Raw genomic sequence first — 12,330 nt, forward strand, 5'->3', positions numbered from 1 at the left:
GGGGTGATTTCTCGCTTTCTGTCTCTATGTCTCTCTCTGTCTGTCTGGCGAGCACACGCGCCCTACAGTGAAAATCTCTCCAAAAAAAAAAAAAAAAAAAAGAAAGAGGAAAAAAAAAATCCTTTATATTCTTCAAATAAAAATGAGTTGTTTCTCATTGACTTTAATAATTACTTATTTATTTTTAGAGAATTTTTTTTTTCTGCAGGGCAAGTATATTCGCTGGAGAGACAGAGAGATAGAAAGCGAGAAATCACCCCCCAGGGAGGATGGCCACACTGTAATCCCTTCTCCTCTGGAGACCTTGCACAAGCACATTCGCCTGGCATGAGTTTTAATCTCTGAGTCCGGGTCCCCAACTGTGGTTGACTATGTGGGAGTCCAGCGATGAAACCATTTCGCCATCTGCTGGTCCCATTACTTGTTTTTAATTATCAGAAAAAGATGGGGGGGTGGAGAGGTAGAAAGTGCCCCTCAATGGGCCATGGTCATGTTACAATCCCCTCTCCTCCATTTCGCCATCCTGAAAGGATTTCAGAAACACATGCACATGCTCCCAACATAGCTTTCAATTACTGGGCTGAGGCTTGAACAATGCCAGCCATGTGGGATCCAGCTCCTTTAAGCACTAGGCTACAAGGTTAGTCCAGCTTCAATATTCTTGCATGTACTTTCATAATGAAATTGATTGCTATAATTAAGACTTATTACCTATTGATAGTTTATAGTACCATGACTGAGAACTTAAATGTTTTTTGGATTTTCTAATATTTCTAAAAGTCATAGTTAAATATAAATATATATATATATTTGGAGATTTTGCACTTGCCCGAAAGACAGAGAGAGACAGAGAGATAGAAAGCGAGAAATCACCTCCCCAGGGAAGATTGCCATGCCACAATCCCTTCTCTTCCATCCTCTGGGGATCTTGGGCACACACGCACACACACCCGGCATGAGTTTAAGCCACTGGGTCCGGGAATTGAATTGTGGTCGACTACATGGGAGTCTGGTGACATAGCCATTACACCAACTGCTGGTCCCAGTTAAATAAACATTAAAAGTAAGAAATAAACTAAGTACCATTCATTTCCAGAATTAAGTCTGAAATTCTCGGTCTTTTCTGCTACTGTTGTCATTAATAGGCCCAGGTATGTCACTTGGCCTCTTGCTAGCTTTTGCTGCATCAAAAACCCATCATTCATGTAGCTCCTGAATTCCTTTTACAGCCTTTTCTTTGTGGGAAATTCTTACTCATTCTTAATGTCCATTTCAGTTTAGGTGCTACTCCCTTTCTGACTACTCTTTACTATCATCAGGCAAAATTGATCACTTTCTTATCTTGTGGGCATAAGTAAAAAACTATAGCTAATTTGTAGTAATGTACTTAGGCTTTCATAAGATCTATTTCATTAAATCATTATAGCAACCCTCTAAAGTAGCTAATAATATCTCCATTTTAAATTTTTATCAAAGAAATGACTGACACAGCAAACAATGCACATGTTACACTGTAGTATTGGTGTTCATGTACACAAATCTATGCCGGTCCACCTTGATCCAAAGGGGACATGTGCTTAACTAAGGGAATTAACAGTGTGCTCCATTCAGTGAAATTCTCCAAGGGAGATTTTTCACATAGTATCAATTCTGGCAATGATCAGAAAGCAGAAACTTCCAAATGATTTCAAGGTAATCATCTTTGTAGAAGCCTGATGTTACTGATTAAAGATGGAACTATCAACATGAAAATTATTTGAAGTGGAAAGGAATATTTATATTATAAAATCTGAGATCATCTTATTAATAATCCATAGCAAAACAGACAGCCGCCATCTTTCTACTCATTGGAAGGGAATATAAGCTTCTAAAAATAGAGTTCTGTAGACACTTGAAAGCTCGAAAATTAAACATAAATTTCTATTCTAGAGAGCATGTTACTTTAAACATAATTTTAGCTTTGAAAATTCTAAGACTATTTATCAACTGCCCTTATCAATTTAGAAGTAAAAAGCCCTACATATAAACTCACAGAAAAACTAACTCTAAGAATTGCAGAAGGAATTTATAGCTGTGCAGAGCAAGAGGAAAATGGTAAAATCACATGAATAATTTCTTAAAACACATCACTCAGCTTCCCTAATATCATGAAAAGAAAAATTCTTGCAACCTACACACAATTTTTTCTGTTTTTGAGTCAATTACTTTGAAATAAATACCCATTAGAAAATGAAAAAAAAAATATGAAGAGACTAAGGACTGTCATCATTTTGGAGTTTGAAAAGGCAAAACAACGAAGGACTAGATCAAACAAATTAATAAATCTTTCTCTAAATATATAATATTGTAAAAATAATTATGGATTCTCTCTTTCAAATTAAGTTTGCTTTTTCTGGTCATTCATCTGTTGTGTGCAAGTGGATGATACCAAGTGGGACAATTCCAAGTTCCAACTATAGAGGCCAGAAACACATTCACTCTGGCAACAAATGGTAACTCAATTCTCCAACATCAGCAGAATGGTCATTTAATATTTCTTTCCACAAAGAACCCTCTTCCAAGTGATTTGGTAAAAGAAACTCTGCTGAAATAAAAATTAAAGTAATGGTGTCCATGAAAATCAAGTTGCATCTTATATCAGTAAACTACATTGGAGAAACTGGGATATATTACATACAGTATCTACTCAGCAGTACCAGGTCATTTTAATTTAAAAAATACAGCGTTGCAATATATTTACTGAATATTTAGAGTCGTTTTTCATAATAAGACAAGTCTAAAATGTAAGAGTGCTTTATATGAGGTAATACAATCTATTTTCACAGCTTCTGCCTTTCTGGACTCGGCAAAATTGTGAATGCAATATCATGTTTGCAAGGAGTTGCCGAACCTATCAGTAGTGCTTTTGTATTTCAATTGTGAAATGAAAAAGCAAGGAACAAGAATAGTAGTTTTTCTGATGCAGAACTTAAGTTTATCAAAGAGAGAAAAATAAATAAATAAATAAATAAATAGACAGGGAAAGGTGGGATGGGAAATAAGACAGAAGAAGCAGAGTAAGGGGGACCAAGATAATGAGCAAACTGCATAGAGCAGCTGAAAGAGGAAAGAACCCCTCTCCTGCTGCAACTCAACCTGTTTTCTCTGCTCAATGCAAGAGTTTGAGAATAGTGATTTTCTCTAGTGTTCAATTATTCTAGCAGCAATGAAGCTACACTGTACCAAGTTAGCCCTAGAGCAAAAGTCTAAGTTTTAATTTTTCTTCCCAACCCCTGTCACTGTAAACAAAAGACAAAGACATGATATTTGCCTGTGAATTACGAACGAAGTGTGGGAGGGGGAGAACCAGGTGGTGTGGTGGTTAAGGTACTGAATTCCCACATGGTCAGCTGTGGTTCTACTCCTGGGCCCAGCAGCTTAAAAATCACAACAGGTACGTGAGCATGTGTGCCCAAAATTCCGAGAGGAGAATGGAAGATAAGGGATTGTGGCATGGCCATCCCTCTGGGGGTAATTTCTCACTTTCCCTCTCTCTGTCTTTCTCTAGTGAGTGTATAATCCCTAAGGCAAAAGCAAACAAATAAAACAAAACAAAACAAAACAAACAAAACAAAACAAATGAAGCTGGGGAGTCAGATGATGAGATGATGGTGCAGTGATGAAACAGTGCTCTGCAAGGCAACTCCATGACGCACATGGGAAGTTTCTCTATTGAAGTCTGAAGACTGCCCCAAGTATGCTGGGCATTTACTTTTCTGTGATTCTGGGCTGGCTGAAGGCTGGGGATGGAGGGCGGTGTCTGGACCCTGTTGAGTGTGCTGTTTCTCTTTCTCTCTTTTTGCTCATAGGCTAAATAAATACACATTTTTTGAAAAAAAAAAAAAAGAATAGAACTGGAGGAAACTCTTTTTATTCCCAAGGTACTTGATTATATATGTAGATGATCAAATCAAAATCCTAGTGATGTGCATTAGAATTACCCACATGTATGATGTACACTTTATGTCTGAACTTTTCTAGGTAACATGAATGTTTGCTAATTAACCTCTGGCACTTGTTCAATAGCTATGAAAAACAAATCCCCTACTGATTTAAACACATTGAAAACATCAAAGTAAAAGCGCTATTTCTATGGAATCATGTTTTTCTAACCTCCCATTCATTCAGGCTCAACATTTTCTGCCTGATAAGTGCTTTTTAAGTAACTCTTATTTTCCTACTGTGTTTCTCCAACCTCATTGAGTATTTTTCCCTTTTGCCTAGAAAAGTCTTAGACAGTTATTTTGATAACAGACTTCTTGGCAGGCAGCAAGGTCTCCTGTGCTCTGAACTGCTCTCAAAGGCAAATCTGATTGACCGAGTCTTGATTCCGTGGAGGGTCCTCCACAGCTCATCCTTTAAAGTACAGGATACACATTAATGAGTCGCCTGAGAAATGAGAGTGTGTAGAACAGATTAAGATCTTAGAGAAAATATTTCAGCATTTCACTTCTAATTTCTTATTCCTATTTTCTTCAATATATTTTGTAGACTAGGCAAGAAAGAACATAAAGATTTTTTTTAAAAAAACTGAGAAGGCCCAAACCTGCAAGTATGCTGCTGGGTATTAGGACTATCTGAAAGGTCCTTCTATAGTTAAGAGTTAGAGAAGTCTCGAGTTTAGTCCTTGAAATGACTTACAGTTATGGCAAACAGGCTTGGGCTCTGACAGGCTTGAAGCAGAAGTGGAAATATAATCAACGAAGGTCTTTCACTGTTGCTTTTTTTTTTTTTTTAAAGAAATAATATTTCCTAATAGTTTGAAAAGTATATAGGTGGGATTAAAGACTAAAGGAAGGAGGACTGGCCTTGCAGCACAGTGGTTAAGGGAGCTGGAACCCACCTGGCTGACCATGGTTTAAATCCCAGTTCTGGCTGTTTGTGAAACATGCCAGGCAAGTGTATGCACATGCCCCAAATCCCAAAGTATGGGTAAATGGAGGAGAAAAGATTGCAGCGTGACCACACTCCATTGGGGTGTTTCTCCTCCTCTCTCTTTCTCACTTGTGAGTGCCTGTATCCTCTGCTATTAAGAATTAAGAAAAAAAATAAAAAGACCTAAAGAAGGAGACTTGCTGGGAGATTACTAGACTATCCCCCCAAAAAGGTGAAGGCCTTAATTTAAAAAAAATAGGCCAGGAATTGAGAAGAAAAAATGGATAATAATAAATACAAAAAGGTAGCAAATATAGGTGTGCAGGGATTGGAGTAGAAGTTAAGATTTTGCGCTTTGTAGCTTGAATGCATGAGTAGATGAGAATTCTTCAGGATAAGGAAACAAGAGTGAGGGTGAGTGATCAAGTTGAAGTAGAAAGCAATAAAATTGTCTTTGACAGGTTGAGCTTAAAATGACTACTTTACTCATTCATCAAATATTTCGTGTTTACTACATGCAAGTACTATTATGAGTGGTGAAGATGAAGTTTAGAAAGAGCATCATGAGCCAGTGGCCCTAGTAGTCTAGTGTGGGTAGAATGAATAAAAATAAGGAAGCAGCTATACAAATAAACCAGGTATATTTTCAAAGTATATAATCATACAAATCAAAATACAATTTAAATGAATTATAAAACACAATTATAAAAATAAGTAATTTGGAGGGGTCACATTTTTGAATGGGATATCAGAAAATGACTGGGCTAAGCGATGACTTTGATCCTAAACGACAGAGAGTAAAAAGCTATAAGGAAACATAATGAGAGACTATTTCAAGTAGAATTAAGCTTCTGTCACCAAGGATGAGAACAAGGTCAGCATTTCGGAAGTACAGGGGTTTACTAATCAAAGGGAGTATGGTACAATATAAAGTCAAAGATACATGACGGTTTCCAAAGGACACGTGAGAATACTTCAGAAAGTTCGTGGGAAAATAGAATTAAAAGTACAAGCTTACTTTGGTGCAAAACGTTTTGAAGTCCCTGTATAATTTTTTCACAACATTCTCAATGAATTATACTTGTCATATAGTTTGTCAGAGCTCATAATTAGTTGGATCAAGGAATGAAGATGAGGATATGGATACAAAATGAGTGTCAGTTATCTACAAGTGACATATAAAATCATGGGAGAAAATAAGAATGTGTGAAAAGACAAAAAGGCAAAGAAAGGAACATGAACGTTAACATTTAACAAGTGAGCAAAAGGAGAGAATCCATGAATGCAACAAAGTGGTCAGAAAATTAGGAGTGTGAAATGGAAATGGTTGTTTTAGATTAAAAAGGAGCAGAGTTTAGAGAGAAAGCTAGTGATCAGCAGTTAAATGTTATGAATGAAAAGACAAAATAAAATTTCAAATAGAAAATGACATTGAGGGTTATTGGCAATTTTTAAATGTGATTTACTGAAATGGTAGAAGAAAAATCGAATCGTAGAGGAATAAACAGCAAACAATCTGGAGGCACAGAGTGAAAAGCGAATTAAAATTGAAAAGCAGCCTCAGCTTGGGAACCAGCAGTTAGCGTAATGGCTATGTCACTGGACTCCCACGTAGTCGACTGCGGTTCATGTCCCGGACCCGGTGGCTTAACACTCACACCAGGTGCATGTGCGTGCGTGCCCAAGATCCCGAGAGGAGAATGGAGGAGAAGGGATTGCGGCGTGACCATCCCCCCTGGGGGTGATTTCTCGCTTTCTGTCTCTATGTCTCTTTCTGTCTTCTGGTGAACAAACGCGCCCTATAGCGAAAAAAAAACCTCTCCAAAAAAAAAAAAAAAAAGAAAGAAAGAAACTGCACCATTATAGGCAGACAATTATGAACAGGGAGTTCCAATATGCCAACAAAAGGGACATCTGACATATCAATTACTGTTACCAGGGATCACTGACCAACAATGAAAGAATTAAATTTTTCTGTGCTTCTACTTAGTATAGCCAAAGCAGATTAGCATTAAAAAAAAAAATCACTACACCAAGCATTTATTAAGCAAAAGCAAGAAAATGCAATATAGATCATTAAGATGATAAACATATGTCTGATTAAACATGACTATCTTACCAGGCTCATAGATTTTGTGGTACCCCATATTTATTTCTATAACCAGTATTTCATGCAAAAGAACCATATCCCTTCCCTATTAACTACTCCACTACTTTTCTGAAAGGTTATGTTTCTTTTTTTTTTTTTCTTTTTGGAGAGGTTTTTCCTATAGGGCGTGTGTGCTCGCCAGACAGACAGAGAGAGACATAGAGACAGAAAGCGAGAAATCACCCCACAAAGGGGATGGTCACACCGCAATCCCTTTTCCTCCATTCTCCTCTCGGGATCTTGGGCACACACACACGCACGCCCAGCATGAGTTTTAAGCCACCAGGTCGACTACGTGGGAGTCCAGCGACATAGCCATTACGCTAACTGCTGGTTCCCAAGGTTATGTTTATGAGAACCAATTGGTTACTTCAATTTATCAATTATCTATTTATGGCCTTCTAAAAAAATAGAGAGAAGGAGAGAGAGAAAGAGAGAGAGAGAGAAAAAATACATATATTTGTTACAACCCCATAAAACTTCCTAAAAATAAGCTCAGAGTAAAAATTCTTTAACTCTGCTCTCCATGAACTACTTGCTCACAAAACAAAACAAAACAAAACAAAACAAAACAAAACAAAAACGGCTTGTAGCAGTGACTCAGTGATTAACCTAGTCAGCATGACCTAAAACAATCATAACAATTGAATTTTTTTTCCAGGACCCACCACATTTTGAGAAGATAAGGTAATGGTCTTTATGACCCAAAACCTTTATGCAAAAAAGAGTCTCACGACTTTTGTACCTGCTTCAAAATGAGAAAAAATAGCCAGACCATCTAGCATGTGACCCTCACCATGAGGGGAACACATACAAGCCACTTGTGAGAACAAGTGCAGACAAAGCCACTCCTGACCAAAATAAACCTCCACCTCTGTTCCTCTTGGGCAACCCCATTTTAAACCCATACCTTGGTTGGTAGCTATTTATTTATTTATTTATTTATTTATTTATTTACTTATTTATTTTTCTTCTTTTTGCCACAGGGCATGCATGTGCACTTGCCATGGAGAGACAGACAGATACAGTGAGAGGCTTCACTCTCTTAATAAACTCTGCTTTGCTATCCCCTCTCTGTATCCACATCTCTAATTCTTCATAAGTGTGAAACAAAAAATTGAGTTTGATGTTGTCCCTGCATTAGGCATTGGGCCTATACATCTCAATTTCCTATGTCATAAAGACTCTTTATGTTGATTTGCAGACTTTGTGTCTCTTGCTCTCAGAACTAAATAAAAAAACTGCTGTATCCTGAGAAACATTTTTGTGTCTCTCTGGGTGGGCACTCAATGCTGTGCTTAGAGTAACCACATTTAATTATTTCTGCAGAGTTTGGTTGTTTCCATCAATACACAGATAGTAATAGCAAGATTTTCCTATTAAAACTATTTCTACAGTTGAGAAATTATATTTGAAATTTTTATTTTCCTGTTTCTTAAGCTTAAAATATGTTCAAAACAAAACAAAACAAAACAAAATAAAACAAAAACTGAATAGCAATTTCCCAGGCTGTAATTCTCTAAAGAAAGTAGTCATTCATCATTTATAATCAGAAAGCAAAAATTTTATCTACTAATAAATGTGTTGCATTTTATCAACTGTGCTTTAAAAAATATTGTTTATTGAAGTCTACAGTGAGACAGAAATATCTGAAACTGAGCAAGGAACCCCTAAAAAGAGCTAGGCCCTCAGTTTCCCCTTCTGTTGAGGAAGGGGAAAACAATAAAACAATAAAAATTTTCTAATCTGAAAATTAATAAAAGCTGAACTGAAAGTGAAATGTATTTCTAAGAGGCTTAAAATGCAAAGTGCATTTACACTTTAGTGGCCCAAAGTAAGGGAAGGCCTCAGACTTTGGTTATGATAATGAAGTAATAGGGCCATCAGCATGGGCCATAAGACTTTTAAAACTCCCACTTAAAGAAAAAATAAAGTTTTAACTTTATCTCTCAATATGTTTTACAGGATGAAAACTGTTGGCTCTGAGCACACAGAATGAGCTGAATGACATTTGATATCTGATATTCTTCCAGAATAGACATTTGATTACCTATGATCTGCCAATGGAGAGTCTACTAGATGATCACGTCCTCTTGGACCAGTCATTGAACTGATCATGTGCCCTTGCCCCCACCTCTACTCTTAATTAAAAATACTTGTGGGGAACTCCTGAGGGAGACCAAGGATTTTCGCCATGAGCTGCCCACTCTCCTTGCTTGAAGCACGGCAAGAAAGCCGTACCTTCCTTCATCACGCTTTGTGCCTACAGTTTGCTTTTTGGTGCTTGGGCAAGTCCATTTGGTAACAAATCTACAAATTGCATCAGTTAGGTTTAAAAATGGGGCATATCTATCATTGTCTCTAAGAAATATATAGCCTTACACAATTCTCAGTCTATTCTTGCTTATATGGAATTACATAAAAGCAGCAACATTTTGGCACTGATTCATCACCAAGGGTGAATTTCTACTATATTTCATTTGTGTGTTTAAAAAGACTTTTATAACCATCTAAGAGGTGACATTTTACTTTTGTATAGCTTAGCAATGCATTAATATATTCATTTTTAAATGTAAAGATAGTTCAGGATATTTTCAAAACAGACAAATATAAATAATTTAAAATTATTGGTGAATGCATTAAAATGACCTTCACATTTAAATTTAAAATTCTTTTTTTTTTTTTTTGAGAGGTTATTGCTAAAGGGCACGTGTGCTCGCCAGACAGAGAGACAGAGACAGAAAGCAAGAAATCACCCCCTCAGGGGGGATGGCCACGCCGCAATCCCTTTTCCTCCATTCTCCTCTCGGGATCTTGGGCACGCACGCACACATGCCCAGTGTGAGTTTTAAGCCACCGGGTCCGGGACACGAACCGCTGTTGACTACATGGGAGTCCAGCGACATAGCCATTACACTAACTGCTGGTCCCATTAAATTTAAAATTCTAATCGTTCCAACCAAAAATTTAGAAAGTGGACAAAGTCAAAAATACTTTTCTATAAAAAAATTTCAAGACGATGCAAAGTTGTCTGCATAGCAATAACACACCCACTTTTTAAGTTTTCCCTAGAATCTCTTCTAGATATTAAACTTTGCTCCTAAACCGATGTGCCTTAACGTGGTCAAGGGTTGGAGCTAAAAATAGAAGTTTTGTTTGTAACTTCTCATATAGCCTTAAACTTCTTTAACTTTCTAAAGACAGAAAACAGGAAAAATCTGCAAGGCCTCAAAGCAGTGCTGGCATCTGTACATCATGAATCAATAGGAATTTTGAGGAGTGAATACATTCTTGATAAATAACTGGAAGCTACGATACTGAGGAGAGAAGCCTTTTTCTTGATTGTTATCATAGACAAATGGCACTGATAACATAGGATTTTTGTACAGTTACTTATTTTTAACATTTAGACTACAGATAGCAAGAGAGTTAGAAACAGGATTTCCAAATCCAAAATGTATAGACTTACTAGTACATGCCATGGAAGGTGGGTCTTTTTCAGCTCGGAAGTAACCCTTTTCACACTGACAGACAGAAGTCGCTTCCATGTAGGTTAAACTGTGTGGAGGGCATTTAGAACACTTTGTATTTCCGGCAAACGCTTTATAGAATCCTGGTCTGCAGGCTGTAAAAACAGGAAAAACATATTTTACAAGTTATTATTGCTACAGTTTTTTTTTTGTTGTTGTTATTTGGACCTGTACAATATATTTTAATTTATACATATCTTGAATCTCAAGAGTTCAATGTCCCATATACACAAAAAATTTAATCTACATATTAATATGAATAAGTAAATGAAATTGACTATTCAAAGTTAGTACCACAACTATGGTATATCTCAGCTGAGTTTGCTAATTTTTAGAAGCATACATCAAACACACACACACACACACACACACACACACACACACACATATACACACATACACACAAATACACAAACTGGTGCTTACCTACGTGTGAGGATGCCCACATTGGCAGAAAGAGAGATGACTATGCAATTCTGGGAGATGGCATTTCATAAGATTTAATTGTATCATTCAAGTTGCATTTATATGGAATTTCTCCCACAGTCCTTCAAAATAGTGTCTCAGTCTTTAACACTTAATTTTCAGTTGCTAAATTTTATTTAGCAATATTATTTTTAATAGTTTATTTTTATATAATATTGTTTTAATTACTGATCTAATAATTCAGCAAGAACAATATTATCAGTTTTGTGCAGTAAAATTACTATTAAGGGGCTGGTTGGGACAGCCGAGAACTTGGTAGGTAAGGCAGTTAGATCCCTCATGGCTGACCCTGTGTATCAAGTCTCAGTCCTGGAGACTTAAAAAATATGCCAGGCAGGTATGCGTGCATGTCTAACACCTCGAAAGGTAGGAGAGATGAAGGAGAAGGGATGACATGGGGTAAGATTGTACTTTCTCACTTTCCTTCTCTGTCTCTCTGATTCTAATGAGTGCAAGTACCATCTGGCAATTTAAAAAAAAAGAGTCTGATTGTTCAATATCAATATAAATAAATACTGGTGGTACAGTAAGATTCTCCTTTCTAATTTGCTATTTGTTAATAAGTTAATACTGTATTGTTCATCAATAATAATAATTAAAAAAATGTTACTGTATCATTGAAATGTTCCTTAAGGATCTGCTCTGTGGCCTGCTGGTCGATCCCACTTTTCAAGTCCTGGATGCAGCAGGCCATTAAATACCCTGGGTGCACGCGTGCCAAATCCTGACTGGAAGGAAGGATAGAGGAGAAGGGATTGCAGTGTCACCATTTACCATAGGGCATGCTTTCTCTTCTCCCTCTTTGTCTCTGTCTTTCTCTGACAAGCAGAAATATCCTCTAGCAAAAGAAAACAAAAACACCTTTTAAAAATTTTTTAAAAGGTTTTTGTCTTAGGCACTTGAAACAGAGAGGCGGTGAGAGGGAAAGTAAGGAACCCCCAGGGGACGGCCATCCTGTAATCTCTTCTCCTCCACACTCTTCTTTGGATTTGGGATACACATGCACATTCATCTGGTTTGATTTTCAAGCCACCAGGTCTGAGAACCATGGTCAACCAAGTAGGAGCCCAGCACCTTAACCACAACGCCTTCTGCTGGACACCAAAAACATTTTTCTAAACCTGTGGAAATTTAGTGTATATAAATAATAGAACATTAATCTCTAACGTTGTCATAATGAACATATCTTCAAAAAGCACTTAAATTTTTAAACTTGATCTTATGATAGTAGTACAACAATGAATCATAATG

At 36.9% G+C, this 12,330-nt stretch overlaps 1 protein-coding gene across 1 annotated transcript in view; it reads right to left on the minus strand.

The window, feature by feature from the left end:
* The window catches only part of EPHA6 (EPH receptor A6), a 983,118-nt gene that overhangs the window by 560,145 nt on the left and 410,643 nt on the right, over positions 1 to 12,330 (minus strand). Inside the window, exon 4 of the mRNA XM_027769481.1 lies at positions 10,533 to 10,688. Coding sequence (XP_027625282.1) covers positions 10,533 to 10,688 — 156 coding nt within the window. The remainder of the gene's footprint in view (positions 1 to 10,532; positions 10,689 to 12,330) is intronic.

Source organism: Tupaia chinensis, unplaced genomic scaffold (assembly GCF_000334495.1).
Source record: "Tupaia chinensis unplaced genomic scaffold, TupChi_1.0 Scaffold149851_1, whole genome shotgun sequence".
Classification (NCBI taxonomy): domain Eukaryota; kingdom Metazoa; phylum Chordata; class Mammalia; order Scandentia; family Tupaiidae; genus Tupaia; species Tupaia belangeri.